Here is a 15,592-nt window from a genome sequence, read left to right on the forward strand (position 1 = left end):
GCATCTTTTCAGCTTCACCAGACATTCAAAGGGAAATGTTTTATTATAGCATCTGTGCCATTATTTTAAAGTAACCGCAAAACTGGTGATATTAAGACAATTGTACAGCCAAGTCAGTTCCTTAATGTTAAGTATTGATACCATTAGGCAAAACTGTCAGTTCTCATTTTTTAGACATTTGACCAACATAGCTTTTGCTTGTAAACATTTAACTTGTTTATTTGTCAAACTTTGACGTATGTACTTGTGTGCTTTCCATTATACTTAATGGACATCATCATAATAATAATAGCAAATACCAAAGGTGGTCCCATAGTTTGAAATCCACACAAGGTAAATGCATAATTGGGTCCACCACAGTAAAATGGTTAAGATGTGGCCAGCTAGAGTTATTGGTGAGATGAACACTTAAAGCTGTCTGAATTCAAAGTTTTTATACAATTAGATGCTTACATGTATTTCAATATTGATAATAGATTGTTTTTCTTCACTATGTAGATGGACCATATTCTTTCCGAAAGCGGTGTAGCTCCCCCAAGTGGCAGTTCAGTGGTAGGTCAGCTCTAAAGTCTTTAGGTCGAACAAATCTTGATATTACAGTACTTCTATTTGGTTATTCCTCTAAAAAAGGTTAAAACTAAAATACATTCACGTCTCTCTTATTTGAGTTGTTAATTAACTTGTTTAACCTGGCCATAGCAGTCCATCTGACATTTATTACTTGTAACAAATTATTCAGTGATTCAGATGTAAAGTGTAACATTTCTAAACGTTGTAATCATTTGCGCGGGGAAGGCTTAAAGTGTGTTAATTATTTTAAAAGGAACTACAGCTTAGTTTTTTTTTGTGAGGATAAAATATGAATTGTAAGTTAGATTTTTGTTTCAATTTAACAGCTCTCAAAGACACCAATTCTTCTGGCACTAACATCTGGCTCTAAATGCACCTATAGTGTACAGCAGACGGCTCTTAAAGCAAAGTGCGTAGCTTCATAATGGAGCACATCGGCTTTGCTGTTCAGCCTTGTTGCCTGTCGTGATGTTGTAAGTTTCTGTGTGAAAATACTTTGGGTTGCCCACCAGTAGATCAGTGAACTGCAGTCGCAGTTACTAATGCCCTGTGATCATTGGTGGGCTTGTGTTATGCGTCACCTATCGCCAACTCCCGAGTATGCAGAGTTTCGTTAATATTTAAGCATATTTTAACCCTGACAGAAGTACCTGATCTCAATGTGCATGGCTTTAGGTGTTAACATCTAGCATTAGCCCTCTAACAACTGCACATGTCCCGTATGTGCACCTCCTGTGTTGACGCGCGCTGTCATGTGGACGCTTGGGTACGCGCACGCTGCCTTCTACTAGCGTCATATGATCACGCACCCAACGTCACCGCTGCTGTCCTAATCTTGGTTTCCGGTGTTATGGCCGCTTGCTGAGAAGGGTGACAGTAATGTGGGATATTTGTAATTGACCGCGTGTGTTTAGGATGGCGGTGACACAGATGTTTCGACAGTTTATTTGTCGGACGGCAGCTCCTGCGACGTTTCGCACGCATAGGAGGTACAGCAAGGTGCGCGGGCTTTTTATAACTGCCGGAAAAAAACGGCAGCTAACGTTAGCTAACAGTACAGTTTGTGTTATGTCAGTGTTGAGAGGTAGAGGTTGTTCTTGGTGCTTGACAAATGTGTGAAGCTGTTTTGTGCTGTGCGAAACCTTTTTTTATTTTTTAGTTCTAGCGCTATCTCAGTTTCAGTTGTATGGGACATGGTTTTCCACTTGTTTTTTTGAAAATACCAGTAATGTAGGTTTATATACTGTACGTTCAGTGTTTCATATGAGCGTCATAGACCCCACCTTCCTCTCTTTTAGTTCCCTATTTGGTTCACTAAAAAATAAAGAAAAGTTGTCACTATTTTTTTTTACAGAATACCTCGAAATTGATCATTTGGGGTATGTCTGTCAGTATTTCATATACAATTTAATGTAAACTATGAGTGGGTGGTGTAAAAGTGAGAATAAATGACCAAGGTAATAGATACTTTAAAGAATGAGGTACTACTTCCCCATCAAGCTGAGGAAAAGACAACATTGAAGCTTTGTCACACTGTTTCATCACAATATTGATATTAGTGTATCAATACACACTCTTTATTAGACACACCTAGTTAAAACTAATGCAATCTAATACAACAGCCCGGAAGAAATCAAACCTTCATGAATGTCGCCATGTCCAATTTTTTATTTTTTAAACTGGTTTATAGATGTGTTTATTTACCTTAGGTTGCATTGCACTCCTTTCAGCCCTTTTCATCTTTGCTGTTCGTCTGCAGGTGTGCCCAGCTTCATCTGAGCAACTGCGAGTCTTTGAATCCTTCAGGGAAAAACAAAGCAATAAGAGGACAGTTGAAGCTCCAGGAATTCGCCTCAGTATCCGACTGGCTGATGGCCGGACAGTAAGGGGGACAGCTGGGGTCACCACACCTCTCTTTGTTGCTCAGAGTGTCTGGTAAGTTAATTTTACTGAAATGTGTTCCGTTATTGTTTTTGTTCTTACTTAAGTGATATAACAGGGTTGTTATCTCTGCTTGCAGTGCGAAAGGTGCACTGGTCAGTAAGGTGAATGGAGAGTTGTGGGAGCTTGGACGGCCCCTAGAGGCAGACTGCGAACTACAACTTCTGGGGTTTGACACCTTTGAGGGAAGACAGGTGATCACTCTTTTGTTTTTTTTCATACTTTAGTTTTTTGCATTTGTGTTGTTTCAGTTTGTTTGTAATTGATTTTGTTACATTTCCTCTCTCAGTCCCCCTTCCTTGACTTCAGTGGAAAAGGAAGGACATATAATGGGTTAGAAGGAAACATAATTCAGCAAAAGACAAAAAAATGTCATCAAGAGATTACAAATAAACTTAAAATGTCAGATAAAAGTTCACATTGTTAGTTATATTTTAAATACAGCTGGAACAAGTAATTCAAGGGAGAGTGTCTTTAGGTCTTTTGTAAACGATGGTTCTGTGTTTCTCTTTTTGATGTTGGGGGGGAGGGCATTTTTAGGCCTTTAGTATGACAGGACAGCTGAAGACATGAAAGGGGAGAGAGAGGGAGAATGATATGCAGCAAAGGGCAGCAGGTCGGAGTCGCGTTGAGTACTAAACTTCAATGTATGGGCACCCGCTATACCAACTGAGCTAACCAGGTGTCCCTGTTTTTCTAAGGCTAGATAGTTAAGTAGGCTCTGAAGATTATTTTCTTAGTATTAACAAAATTTCACTAGCTGTTATTTGGATGTTTTTCAGGTCAGTTGGGGACATTTCTTATCCAAAAAGACTGTTCGAAACACGCTCTAGATCTCTACAAATACTCTTTATCTCCATCCCTGTCTAGGCGGCATGGAGGACAGGAGCATGCGTCCTGGGCGGAGTGTTGGAGAAGGTATTTGGTGCAGAGGTATGCAGAGAAGGAGCGTCAGAGCTCGGGCTTTACTGCGACCATCTGCTGGACAACAGGTGAGATTTTCATGTAACTGTCTCTGATAACACACTCCAGGTGCAGTCTGTTCTGGAAACGAGATCAAGTGTGGGCTTTTAGCCACAATGGTGTAGTCTGCAAAATCTGTCAATGTGGCCTTGTGTGGAGCATTTGCACTTGTAGAGTGCTTAAGAATTACTGACCTACACTACAAAATAGAGTATTTCTTTAATATTTGGGGGCTTCTCTTCCCTGCCTTATGTGGCTTCTTCACATTTATACATCTGCGTCAATAATTATAATTTTCTTATAGCTATACATTATTTAGTGCTGCTATAATGACCCTTTTTCCAGTACAGGGATTATTAAATGTTTATTTCACCTAATCTTACAGAGCAACTGACCTCTTCTCCTTTCACTTACTGCTGCAGATTTTTTGGCTTTCAATGTTTTACCTGAATCTTTCTTCTTCACTTGCAGTGCCTTGTCTCTGAGTGATGTGGAGGATAGATGTAAACAAGCTGCAGCCCTCAAACTTCCTCTGTCTAGACTGGAGCTGAATACAGAAGAAGTCCGAGAGCTCTTCCAGGTCAGATACACTAATGTCTTTTGATTTCTGTTGTTAATGTTAATATTTACAGCTGTGCTTTCCTTTCAATTATATGTTATTTAGAAGATCAATCTTAATGTAGGCATGGTGAATTTATTCTACCTGGGATCAGTACTCTTTGTAGCTCATATCAAGTCAAAGTATCAACAGAGTTATATATTATTTCAATGAAAAAACATTTTCTCTTGTGCTGTTTGTTATTGCAGATCATTATTCTGCCATGTTGAACTTCTCTGGTCATGTTGCAGCTTGTGTAACGGAGTGTTTATTTAAATGTTGCCTTTTGATAACATGTAGCCATGATATTACTTATCGTTTTGGAGTGGCTCCTGTTTATGGTGTGCCAGTGATATTTTCTACTGTCCCTCTCCGTGTTTACTTACCGAGGTCAGGCCCCTTCCTATTGTCCCGCTATCCACATTGATTGATATACTGTGAATTTTCTGTGTTTTGTGGGGTGTACTTCTTATAGAACAGTAAACTAAGAATGCAGCTTGTTGAGGAGCAGATGAATGGCCACACCATCACAGTATACAGTATTAATACACACACACACACACACACACACACACACACACCACCTGAATTTCACCTAAACATTTTTAATGCTTTCTATGTGGATCAGTTGTGGGAACAGTATAGCGGTCTGCGATGGCCCCCTCCTCCCACACACTGGCCTCCTCAAGGTCTTCAAGACAATCCAGTGTGTGTGTGTGTGTGTGTGTGTGTTGTGTTGTGTGTGTGTGTGTGTGTGTGTGTGTGTGTGTGTGTGTTGTGTGTGTGTGTGTGTGTGTGTGTGTGGGGTGGTCTCTCTCTCTCTCTTCTCTTGTCTCTCTCTCTCTTCTCTCTCTCTCTCTCTGCTTTCTTGCTTGCTTTGTGTTTTATGTACTCTTGACGATTCTTTCCTTTTAGGTTTTCTTGCACAACTGCTCCCATATGTGCCTTGTACATTAGCCCTTTTATTCAATTGCATCGTATGGATTGATACCATCATACCAGGTTTTAAATCTGGAGCCTGGCTTCACAATTATTTTTTACAGTTTTCCCCATATTGAGCGATTTTGTAATGTTATTCATATGGGGCAAATACATACATTATTTAGGGTTAGTGCTGCTGTATTATGGACCCACAATATTGTTACTAAATATTGACATATTCCAGACTTAAAAAACCTTGGCATTTAGTATACGAATTAATTTTTTTTTTTAAATATTTTTTGTGGGGGTTTCATGTCAACAGTGCTATTATGTAAACAAACAAAATTTAAAGGGTTAAAATTCTGAAAATGAATGAATATTTGGTAGTAATTGTAAGGACAAAAGTATGTTAATAGATTTAACTCTGTGAAAGGGGACAATAATAATTTATAATTCCATGGCAGTATTTGAAGTCAGACATTTTATTCCTCTTAAGGACATCAGAGCAGGGCTGTAGTACCCGAGTTTGGACTCAAGATGTTTTTTTATTGTCTCAGACTTGTCTTGGACTTGTGGGTATCTGGACTCTGGCTTGTCTCGGATTCGGCCATTGGATTTGCCAAATATTCTAGTGGGTCTCAACCAAGTCCAGCACTATATGCTTTTTTTTTTCCTCCCTCAAAACAAATCCTTTGATAAAGTGTGCTTGTTCAGAAAATAGGTGTTGATTTAATTTAATTCAAAAAAGGGCATTGACATTGGTCCCCTGGCATATGCCTGGCTGTGTCATATTCCTCAATCATCAGGCATCAATCCTTTTCATTTTGGCCTCAGACATAATGTCTGTGAGCACTTTGTAGTACTTAACGAAGTTCGTTCACTGCTAGCTACAAGTTAGCAATCAAACACAACAAAGGCTGTCAGTTGAATGGCGTTTTGAGCTAACATTAGCAATCAAACAATCATAGATAGCTAAAACGTTGTAGAAATTATTTCCATCTTCTGTTATTGTTTGCAAAGAGAAAAGTTCATTATTTCATGGATTTCACAAATTTCAGTATGACACGGTTTGCCATAAACCGTTTAAATCTGAACATGCGCAACTCACATCTGCACTCAACTCACATCGCGCAGTGACAGCAACACCTGTTTCTTTATTATTATTATTATTATTATTTGTTAAATTTTCCATTAGCAGTCCAAAATGTTGTTACACCATAATAAATAATATGTTGTATGGTAAAAATATGTTTTATTTGAAACCATTAGGCCCAGTTCCCTGTGGGACACATGCTGGGCAAATAGAATTGTCCTTGTCTTTACTAATCAAGGGAGATACTAGTTTCCCACATTGATTCCATGGCATCCAGGCTGGAACTATCAGCAGCAGGATGTTGTATGTCAAGGGCCAGTTTCCTGTTCTTGGCCTTTACAAACACACTGCCATCCATCAGATGTGCTGTCACTCATCAGTTTACCCATCCTTTTCTAGCTGACCCTTCCTTCCCCTTTCTCTTTTGTCACCTGTTTTGTTTACTTATTATTCTCTCTCTCTCTCTCTCTCTCTCTCTCTCGCTGCCTCTCCTTCTCTTCTCTCTCTCTCCTACCTCTTCTTCCTCTCTCTCTCTCCTCTCCTCCTCTCTCACTCCATCTAAATCCCAGCTCTCCTCTCTCTCCATCTCACACTTCCCTTACTCTCTTCCTCAGTCTCCCTTCGTGAAACATCGACCAGCTGTACGCCCGTGATCGAGGCATCAGACAGAGTCCTCGAGGTTTGATGCTCTTTTAGGTGTAACCTTTCCAGATAGAGACAAGATGAGTTGAGAGGAGCAGAAAGCAGTGAACGGGCCACAGACCATCGGACGTAAGACAAATTCTAAATTAAAAGGTGTTAAATTTAATCCAAATAAGTCACCCAATGATTTAAGAATGTTTTTTCTGTCATAATGCCATGTGTTCACATTTTTGCACAGACCAGGAGTTATTCTTCTTTACTAGTAAGTCCATAGGCAGCTGCTTTTTCCTTCGAAAGACTCATAACATCTAAACCCAATCCCTCTGACTTTTAAGGTGAACATGCACTCTATTCACTTGCCTGACTCCAGTATTGGCTCTGCAATTCTCTGACTTAAATTGTTCCTATAAGACTTTTACAAGAAACTACAAAGAAATTACTTAAAGTAAATCATAGGCCTATTTGATTATTTATATTTAAAGCTTTCAGTTTTAAAACTATTCCATATTCCCATTTTATGCTCTTCAGATTACAGGACAGAAATTAATGTTGCCTGTAAACTCCCGTGGTGTTATGCAAATTTTGCACAAGAAATTGGTGCCGAAGACCTTTTTTAGTTGAACAGAATAAATTAAGAAAGAAAAGTGGAACTTCAAACAGTAACACCACTCTAATGGCCATGTAGAAAAACACAAGTTTGTTTGTTTTTATTAAGGTGGAGAGGGCTTACAAATTATGAAATAGTATAAGTGTATTATAGCTTTTGGTGTGGAAGGATGAAAGCAGATTTCAGTAGCATAAATTTGTTACAATAGAAGTACTATGGTATTACTGTATAACTCAATATTTACTGTATTTTGACTGGCCATCCAGACACAAATTATAAAAAGAAACTTCGTTATAACTTCACTTGCATCCTCTACCGCATTGAATCTGCAGCAGCAACTTAAAATGAACTGAAACTTTATAACCCTGTTTAGCAATTACGCAACTAAAGCTGAAATACCCCACGTCTGAATTTGATTATGCAAACTCCAACTTTGACCTTAGTTCGGTTTAGGTAATCAGAAAATGCTGTTTACTTTATTTAGAATGTTTCCTTCATTGGGTTAAAACTGTAATGTCCATGTTAACATCTCTCACGCACACACAAACATGTACATGCATTAACATAACAATAAATTAGCTGTGTCAATTGGACGATATACATGTGTTCATATCAGCCGTCAGGATATTACTCATTAGCCTTCAGTTATTGCACTGTTGTGACAGTCTGACCCTGTCCTGCACTCATTGTCACACATCCTTCCTTCCTGACGTCTTGTAGAGTGAATACCGAAGGCGAGGCTTCAACGAGGTTGTGACCCCAACCCTGTACAGCACTGCATTGTGGGAGCGCTCGGGCCACTGGGAACACTACAGCGAGAACATGTTCACTGTGACATCAGAGGGCTCTCAGACCTACGCACTCAAACCCATGAACTGTCCTGCGCACTGGTAAATGCACGCACACACAGACATGCACATGCACACATTCCTGTACTCTAGTGTCTTAATAGAGCCTTAACCTCACTCTCCTCTTCTGTGTTTAGTCTTATGTTTGAGCAGCGTGTTCGCTCGTGGAGGGAGCTTCCTCTGCGATGGGCTGACTTTGGGGCGCTGCATCGAAATGAGCTCTCCGGAGCGCTGGGAGGTCTCACTCGTGTTCGAAGGTTCTGCCAGGACGATGCTCACATCTTCTGCACACCTGAGCAGGTACACATAACACATACAAACATGCATACCAAAAGGTTTTGTTGCAGATTTAAGTAAGTGTGGTAGACATTGAATGGGACACATGTGGGACCATATTACAGTGATTAGGGCTGTACAAATAACTCCAGAAACATTCCAGGAGGCCTCTGCCTGCCTGCATGAATGAAGGTCTTTGTCCTGCTCAAACATTACACCTCCGTATGTGCATCACTCTGGCTGTACAGTCTCTATAATCCTGATCCCCTAAATAGTGCACTGGAAAGTTCCCGTGATACCTATTGCATTCCTTCATACCTTCTGTTGGCATTATGTTAACTCACAGAGATCATAGTCACAAGATAATCATCACTCTGTTAGCTGCTGAAATACTGATGGAGTGTGTGTGTGTGTGTGTGTGGTGTGTGTGTGGTGTGTGTGTGTGTGTGTGTGTGTGTGTGTGTGTTGTGTGTGTGTTGTGGTGTGTGTGTGTGTGTGTGTGTGTGTGTGTGTTGGTGTTGTGTGTGTGTGTAAATAAACTTCCCTGTCTTCAGTCTCTTAATTGACATTAATGTGTCCTCTTATTGCCCTTGTCTTCAACTTTCTTTTAAGCTGGAAGAAGAGATTGTGGCATGCTTGGATTTTGTGAAGAGTGTGTATCAAGTTTTTGGGTTTTCCTTCCACTGCCTCCTGTCTACACGTCCTACACCATGCCTCGGGGAGCCTGAACAATGGGATAATGCTGAGCAGGTAAACATACATTCACATTTCATACACATGCAGGCATTTTATCATATTTTGGTATGCCAAAATCATACATAGTCTTGAATAGGTTTGGGTATGTTTTTTTTTTCTCAATACTGGAGCTTAAACGACTTTTTAAATGCTGTCGGTGTCTAAACAGTGCCAGTTAACTAGCACAACCATTGTCAGAAGAAGGAATAGCTCCTAAATGTCTTTTTAACAATATAACATAGCTATTAAAAAAAACGTAAGTTCAACTTCTTTGATAGTTTCTTTTTAAAACAAATACATGTATATACAGTACAATACAGGAAAAAAAATATTTTGGCTGCACATCAGTCACACAAAGAATTATTAACTATTAATATTATTTGTTATTTTTACAAACTTAACACCAGTGGTGGAATGTAATTAAGTACATTTACTCAAACACTGTACTTCAGTACAAATTTGTGGTACTTGTACTTTAAATTGCTTATACTTTTTTAATGCTACTTTCTACTTCTACTCAACTACATTTCAGAGAGAAATATTTTAATACTTTTTACATCACTACATTAATCTGACCCACTTCTGATAGAGTATTTTACAGTGTGGTATTGGTTATTTTACTTTAGTAAATAATCTGTGTACTTCTTTTTAACCACTAGTTAACACTAGACTGTGTGCATTCTCTGTGCTGTGGTTTACAGTCTCATTCGCAGATTGGAGGAATTCTTATCACATGGTTATGCGTCACACAGTGTACAATATGGCTGCTCTCGTGAAGCTGAAAGCGCGTTAACCTGACAGACAATACATTTTTTTCAGCTTCTTTCTGGGGTAAGGGTTGTTTCTTTGGCAATCTTTTAAACTAAACATTTTTTAAAGGGTACGTTACTACAACAACAACTTGAATTTCTTGAAGTGCACCAAAAGTTTTGTCTGCGTTGTTTCTCCAACATCTCCAACTGGCAGTGGCCATGGTGTCTCGAAAAGTGCAGTGCTGCACCGTTACGTTAGCTGCAGACTGTTGCACGTCCCGATGTTGCAATCCTTTTCTAGTTAAATGCACCCACACTTTAAACCGTTTAGCTTTAAAGTGCACATATTATGTTCATTTTCAGGTTCATAATTGTATTTTGAGGTTGTACCAGAATAGGTCTACATGGTGTCATTTTCAAAAAACACCATATTTTTGTTGTACTGCACATTGCTGCAGAGCCTCTTTCATCATATGTTTGGGGTTTCTGTTTTAGCTACAGAGTGAGATATCTTACTTCTATACTGTCTTTGTTGGGAGACACTTGTGGAATACCGGCAGAACAGAGACATGGAAGTAGTTCTTTTGTAGAGTATGGTAAACAAGTGTGTGTTGTAGCAGTGTTTTGCATGGCAATGAGTAGCAGCTAGCCACCTCATCTCGGCTAGTCATGTAGAAAGCCGTGCAGATTTTGAACAGCTCACCCGGAGACTGAAGGCAGAGGACATTCAGAAACCACTATCTCACTCAAAACGGCATGGATAATTTTTGTTGTATGCGAGTGGAACCACCAGAGACACACAATAACTAGTGACTAATAACTAATCCCAGAAAAGGTGATTTATTTTCATAACATGGGTACTTTAAGCATTTTAACTGGGTTTAAGCCATCTTCTAGATAAAAGTTAGCGTTACCTGCCGCAAGTAAAATGTTCACTAGAGTCATGTGCAGCGATGCTTCTGTTGCCTGTGACGTCCTTTTCCGAGCACCGGAGGGTAACGCAAGCATTTAAGAGGTAACAAAATTTACCGTTTGGTTTCAGTACCTAACCCTAGTCCTATACAGTCCAGCTGTTCAAATCTGTATGCACTGTATTTTGGACCCAGTTTCAGTGCAGTTCCTATGGGGGAAAAAATCTTGAAACAAATTAATTTACATGGTGTAATGATTTCCACAATCAGTTATACGAGTGGTACTTTCCTATAGAAACCTGCTGCGCTTCGGGCTTCTTGGTAGATGTATATCACTAAATCACCATGGATGCCTTTTTAAATAGGCCCAGTGGTACTTTAAGCTGAATAAATTGAGTGTAATTGAACATTATGTTTCCTCGCTCTTACAGCCACACACACACACAGACAAACCAACAAAGTGGTGCATTAATGTTCTTACATTAACGTGTGTGTGTGTGTGGTGTGTGTGTGTGTGTGTGTGTGTGTGTGTGGTGTGTGTGTGTGTGTGGTGTGTGTGTGGTGTGTGTGTGTGTGTGTGTGTGTGTGTGTGTGTGTTGTGTGTGGTGTGTGTGTGTGTGTGTGTGTGTGTGTGTGTGTGTGTGTGTGTGTGTGTGTGTGTGTGTGTGTGTGTGTGTAGCAGTTGGAAGGAGTCTGCAGCCTTTGGAATGTTGGAGTTAAACCCAGGAGACGGCGCCTTCTATGGACCAAAGGTCAGTGGAAAGGGCAACATGCAGTAAAAGAAACTGATTTCCAAACACACAAAAGTATTTTATGAAAACAGAAAGGAGCTTAACTTGTGAATTACCTTCTTTGAGGCAATTTTATTTTTACTTTTCATCATGCAAGTCAGTAAGCAACAAGAGAAAGTAAGCTTCAGGTAGATGTCATGTGGAAGCACAGAGAGTGGAGGTAGGTCAAGTCAGGGTGGGGTTAGATACACACTGACACACTCCATGTAACAAACAAACATTCTTCACACTCATCTAGCTAGGGTGTGCTAGCCACAATTTGCTAGATCAGCTTCTCTTGGAAACCCATCTGTTACCACTTCTGTCCACAAAAATGCAGTTTTTCCCCTGCAGCATCACAACAGAGAAATAAAGCCTAATGCTAACACACTCTTCCATGCTTCTTCATAGATTGACATCCAGATCAGAGATGCTATTGGCAGACAACACCAGTGTGCCACAATCCAGTTGGACTTCCAGCTGCCGATCAGATTTGATCTTCAGTATGTCGGGTGAGTCAGTTATAAATTTCTGCATTTGGCTCAAAATCTTAAAATTCATACATGCATAGTTATTTAAATCTACACGCTGGCACTTTTGTAGCATATTCTTCTCTGTTGAACCAACATGCTTGCTGTATAGGAATATCCTGTAATTGCTCAAGTTAAAATGGCAGAAGTCTAACTTCCTAGGGACCTAATTTGATCATGAAAGATGAGTCCTTTTATTGAATTTATCAATTTAGGCCAATCTTTTCCCTGTTTCTGCCTTAAACGGCTTTTTGCCTTCAATTAGTCTGCCCTTGTTCCCTCATGGTTTGCATTGCAACATTGATCAATAATCAGAGGGAGATTAAAACGAAAGCTGCTACGGTATAAATGCTGTGGAAAAATATCTGATGTAAGCCAGGTTTACATCATCTGACATTGTATATTCTTATATAATCCAACCTTCATTCTATTGATAACCATCTTTTCCTTCTTTTTACCTTTGTCAGTCGGGACGGACAGTTGCACAGGCCAGTGATGATCCACAGGGCAGTACTGGGATCACTGGAGAGAATGATCGCTATACTGGCTGAAAACTTTGGAGGGAAATGGTGAGGAGACATTAATAATCATGTCGAGTCAGATGCATTTTATTAGGCTGTTATGATGCAGTCAGTGTACCCTAACCCATCACCTCTCCTTTTACCTCACCCAGGCCACTGTGGTTGTCCCCAGCGCAGGTCATGGTAATTCCTATTGGGGGCAACAGTGAGTCATACAGCAAACAGGTCAGTCTATGATGATGTCTTTCTGTCATTATTAAAGGTGCAATATGTAATACTGACAGCTAGTGTTTAAAATAGTTACTGCAGTACACATTCAAAATACTGGAGAGAGTCGTCTCCCCTGCCTCCTTCTTCCCAGACTAGAAGTTCACTGAGGTTGCCAGGCTGAGCCCGCAGCATCCACAACAATGTTGCTAGACACTTGTCACACATAGCCAGACGTTACTTCACAACGGAGTAACGTTAAATGCTGGCTGTATTGACAAAGCCTGTGCTCACACGGGGCTCTGTACCCAACTGACAAACACACCTTTTCTGCTTAGACTTACGGTAGGAACTGCTAAAAACAAAACCTCGTGCCCTCTCCACCGGATGGAAAGACACACTTCCTTGGCTTTTAACTATACAGTAAGAACCACTAAAAATAACTTTACTTTTCCATCCTCTCCACCCGACTGAACACACCTTATTGGTTAAGAGTTATGGGAGCAAACGCTACACTGCAAACTCCTCTCTTACCGATTTAAAGCCCCCCTCTCTTATCTAAAATAACTCACTGTTGTCGGCTACGGCCGCTGAACAGAATACACGTTAACAGCCGTGGCACACCTGCCTGGTCCTCCGGTAACGTTAGCAGTTAGCGGGGTTAGAATGGCGGCATTAGCCAGGGCCAGCCAGGATCCCTTTACTGGCTGTGTCTCGATTGTTTTTGTGAGTAACCAACTCAGACACTCTAGCTATGTAATTCAATGTAAGTACACAAATGTTGAAATGACATAACATGCCCGTTCCTAGTAGCCGTGATATATTACCCTAAAGCTAATTCTCACCTGTTGAAGAGGAAATTAGCCAACTCGATAAATATTTACCCGGGGTTTTTATCTACACCTCTGGTCATGCAACTGTAAGAAACGTACCGTTTTTTAGGTTGGGTAGAATTTGTGGGTTAGCCCAGAGTTGTTAACTGTGGTCAAAACAATCATACTACAAATAAATGAGCGTGTTGAACTGTGTCGTAATCTTACGACTTAATCTAATGTTACCCACCAAGAATTACATTAGCATTAGCTACTTGTCAACCAGCACCTTAACTGTAGGCACCAAACTACTTTTCCTCTTTGTTCCCCCTACAGCTTGGGAGCGGAATTATTACCAATATTCTTATGTCTCATTTCAACGAGTTTATGAACCACTAAAACAACTTTTGTAAACATTATTTTAAGGTAAATTAGAATTTTTGGTGTTGCATCGGATGTAATCAATGACAAAACAATGTCATGTGGCAGAACATTTTTTGTATTAGCCCCCCCCCCCCAAAAAAGAAAAAAAAGAATCAAGGTTTGTATTGAATTGTGGGTCAAAAATTGTGAACCGAATCCAACCAAAGTTTGGTGTATTGTTACTGCCCTTATACTGGTGTTAGCATTGTTGTCAGAAAAGATAGTATTTCAACTTTCACGTGTTTGCTTAATATCTGATGACGCACCGGAGTCATTTTCGGATTTATTACAGTAAATATATGACATTGGACCTTTTTAAGTTGCCTCTTATTTTGAGAACATTACAAATACAATCTTAAAAGAAGTGCATCTCTTCTGTTTAGGTGTTCCGGCAGTTGTGTGAAGCTGGCTTCATGGCAAATTTGAACGATGATCAGGGAGCAACCTTAAATAAGAAGATTCGCTCTGCTCAGCTGGCCCAGTACAACTACATATTTGGTAAAGATGAAAACTGTGGCTACTTAATATATCTATTGCTACTGATGTTAAATGTTAAGAGTTTATTTTTGTGTTTTTGTCCAGTGGTGGGGGATAAGGAGAGTCAGAGTGGAACAGTAAATGTGAGAAGCAGAGGCGGTAAACAGCTTGGGAGGAGGCCGACAGAGGAGGTGCTGACATCCCTTACCCAGCTACGAGACACCAGGAGCAACCTAGACGAGTTTTAATGGAAAAAGTCCTGGAAATAATGAGTCACGGATGTAATAAATTTGTTTTGTTTTACGTTTTCAAGATGTAATACTTTGTCTGAAGAGATGGCTGCTAAAATTTGTAATAAAGGTATATAAAAGATTCCTTACTTGTTGGTTTGTCCATTAATGACATCTGCTGATCTGAAAAAGAACAGAAGAGATTTAAGGCTATATTAAGATCCTTATCCGTCTCATATTGGCAATACTCCGCTACAGTTGCAATTTGTTAGCTAGAATCCAATAAATGTACAAACCTCCCTCTTACGCAAGTGTGTGTCATGATATCAGAATAGAAAACCAGCCATACCTTTAAAAGACTGGAAGAAAGGGAGGATCCGAGGGGGGATTTGACTAAAATAGGAGAGGGAGCAGAAGTGTCAGAGCTGTGTTTTCATGTGTGTTTAGTGGAAACAGCCAAGTCAAGGTAAAGGTCAAAAAGATTGGAAGTTTTTCCTTTTTAATTGAGAGAAGCCAGCAGGATGGAAAAGACATCCGTCACAACAGAGACAGAGGGCGAGATTGTACTCAGAGAGAATAAACTGGGTCAATTGGACAAAAGAAGCCCCTTCAACAAAGCTGGTTGTGAAAAAGATGGAGGAGATTGTGTTTTTAATTCTTCTGGTGATCATTTAATTGGCCCGAGGGGAAAGGTGGTGCTGTAAGTCAGACACAGGTCACCTCAGATTGAAAAAAGGTCTTCAACAAGCTCAGATCGGGTCAAAA

The 15,592-nt window shown here is 40.0% G+C and overlaps 1 protein-coding gene across 1 annotated transcript; it reads left to right on the plus strand.

Annotated features, from left to right (window-relative positions):
* Nucleotides 1-1,354: 1,354 nt before the first annotated feature.
* Nucleotides 1,355-14,972, plus strand: tars2 (threonyl-tRNA synthetase 2, mitochondrial). Its single transcript, XM_032517972.1, is given in 20 exon segments — nt 1,355-1,569; nt 2,330-2,505; nt 2,591-2,705; nt 3,382-3,503; nt 3,946-4,054; nt 4,548-4,609; nt 4,698-4,776; nt 6,723-6,779; nt 6,827-6,857; nt 6,922-7,039; nt 8,025-8,225; nt 8,321-8,483; nt 9,072-9,209; nt 9,896-9,930; nt 11,537-11,609; nt 12,039-12,139; nt 12,625-12,726; nt 12,831-12,903; nt 14,504-14,618; nt 14,703-14,972. Coding segments are annotated over 20 exon segments (2,097 nt in total). The 5' UTR covers nt 1,355-1,485; the 3' UTR covers nt 14,846-14,972.
* The last annotated feature ends 620 nt before the right edge of the window (nt 14,973-15,592 follow it).

The sequence above is a fragment of the Etheostoma spectabile genome, chromosome 6 (genome assembly GCF_008692095.1).
Source record: "Etheostoma spectabile isolate EspeVRDwgs_2016 chromosome 6, UIUC_Espe_1.0, whole genome shotgun sequence".
NCBI classification, from domain to species: Eukaryota; Metazoa; Chordata; class Actinopteri; order Perciformes; family Percidae; genus Etheostoma; species Etheostoma spectabile.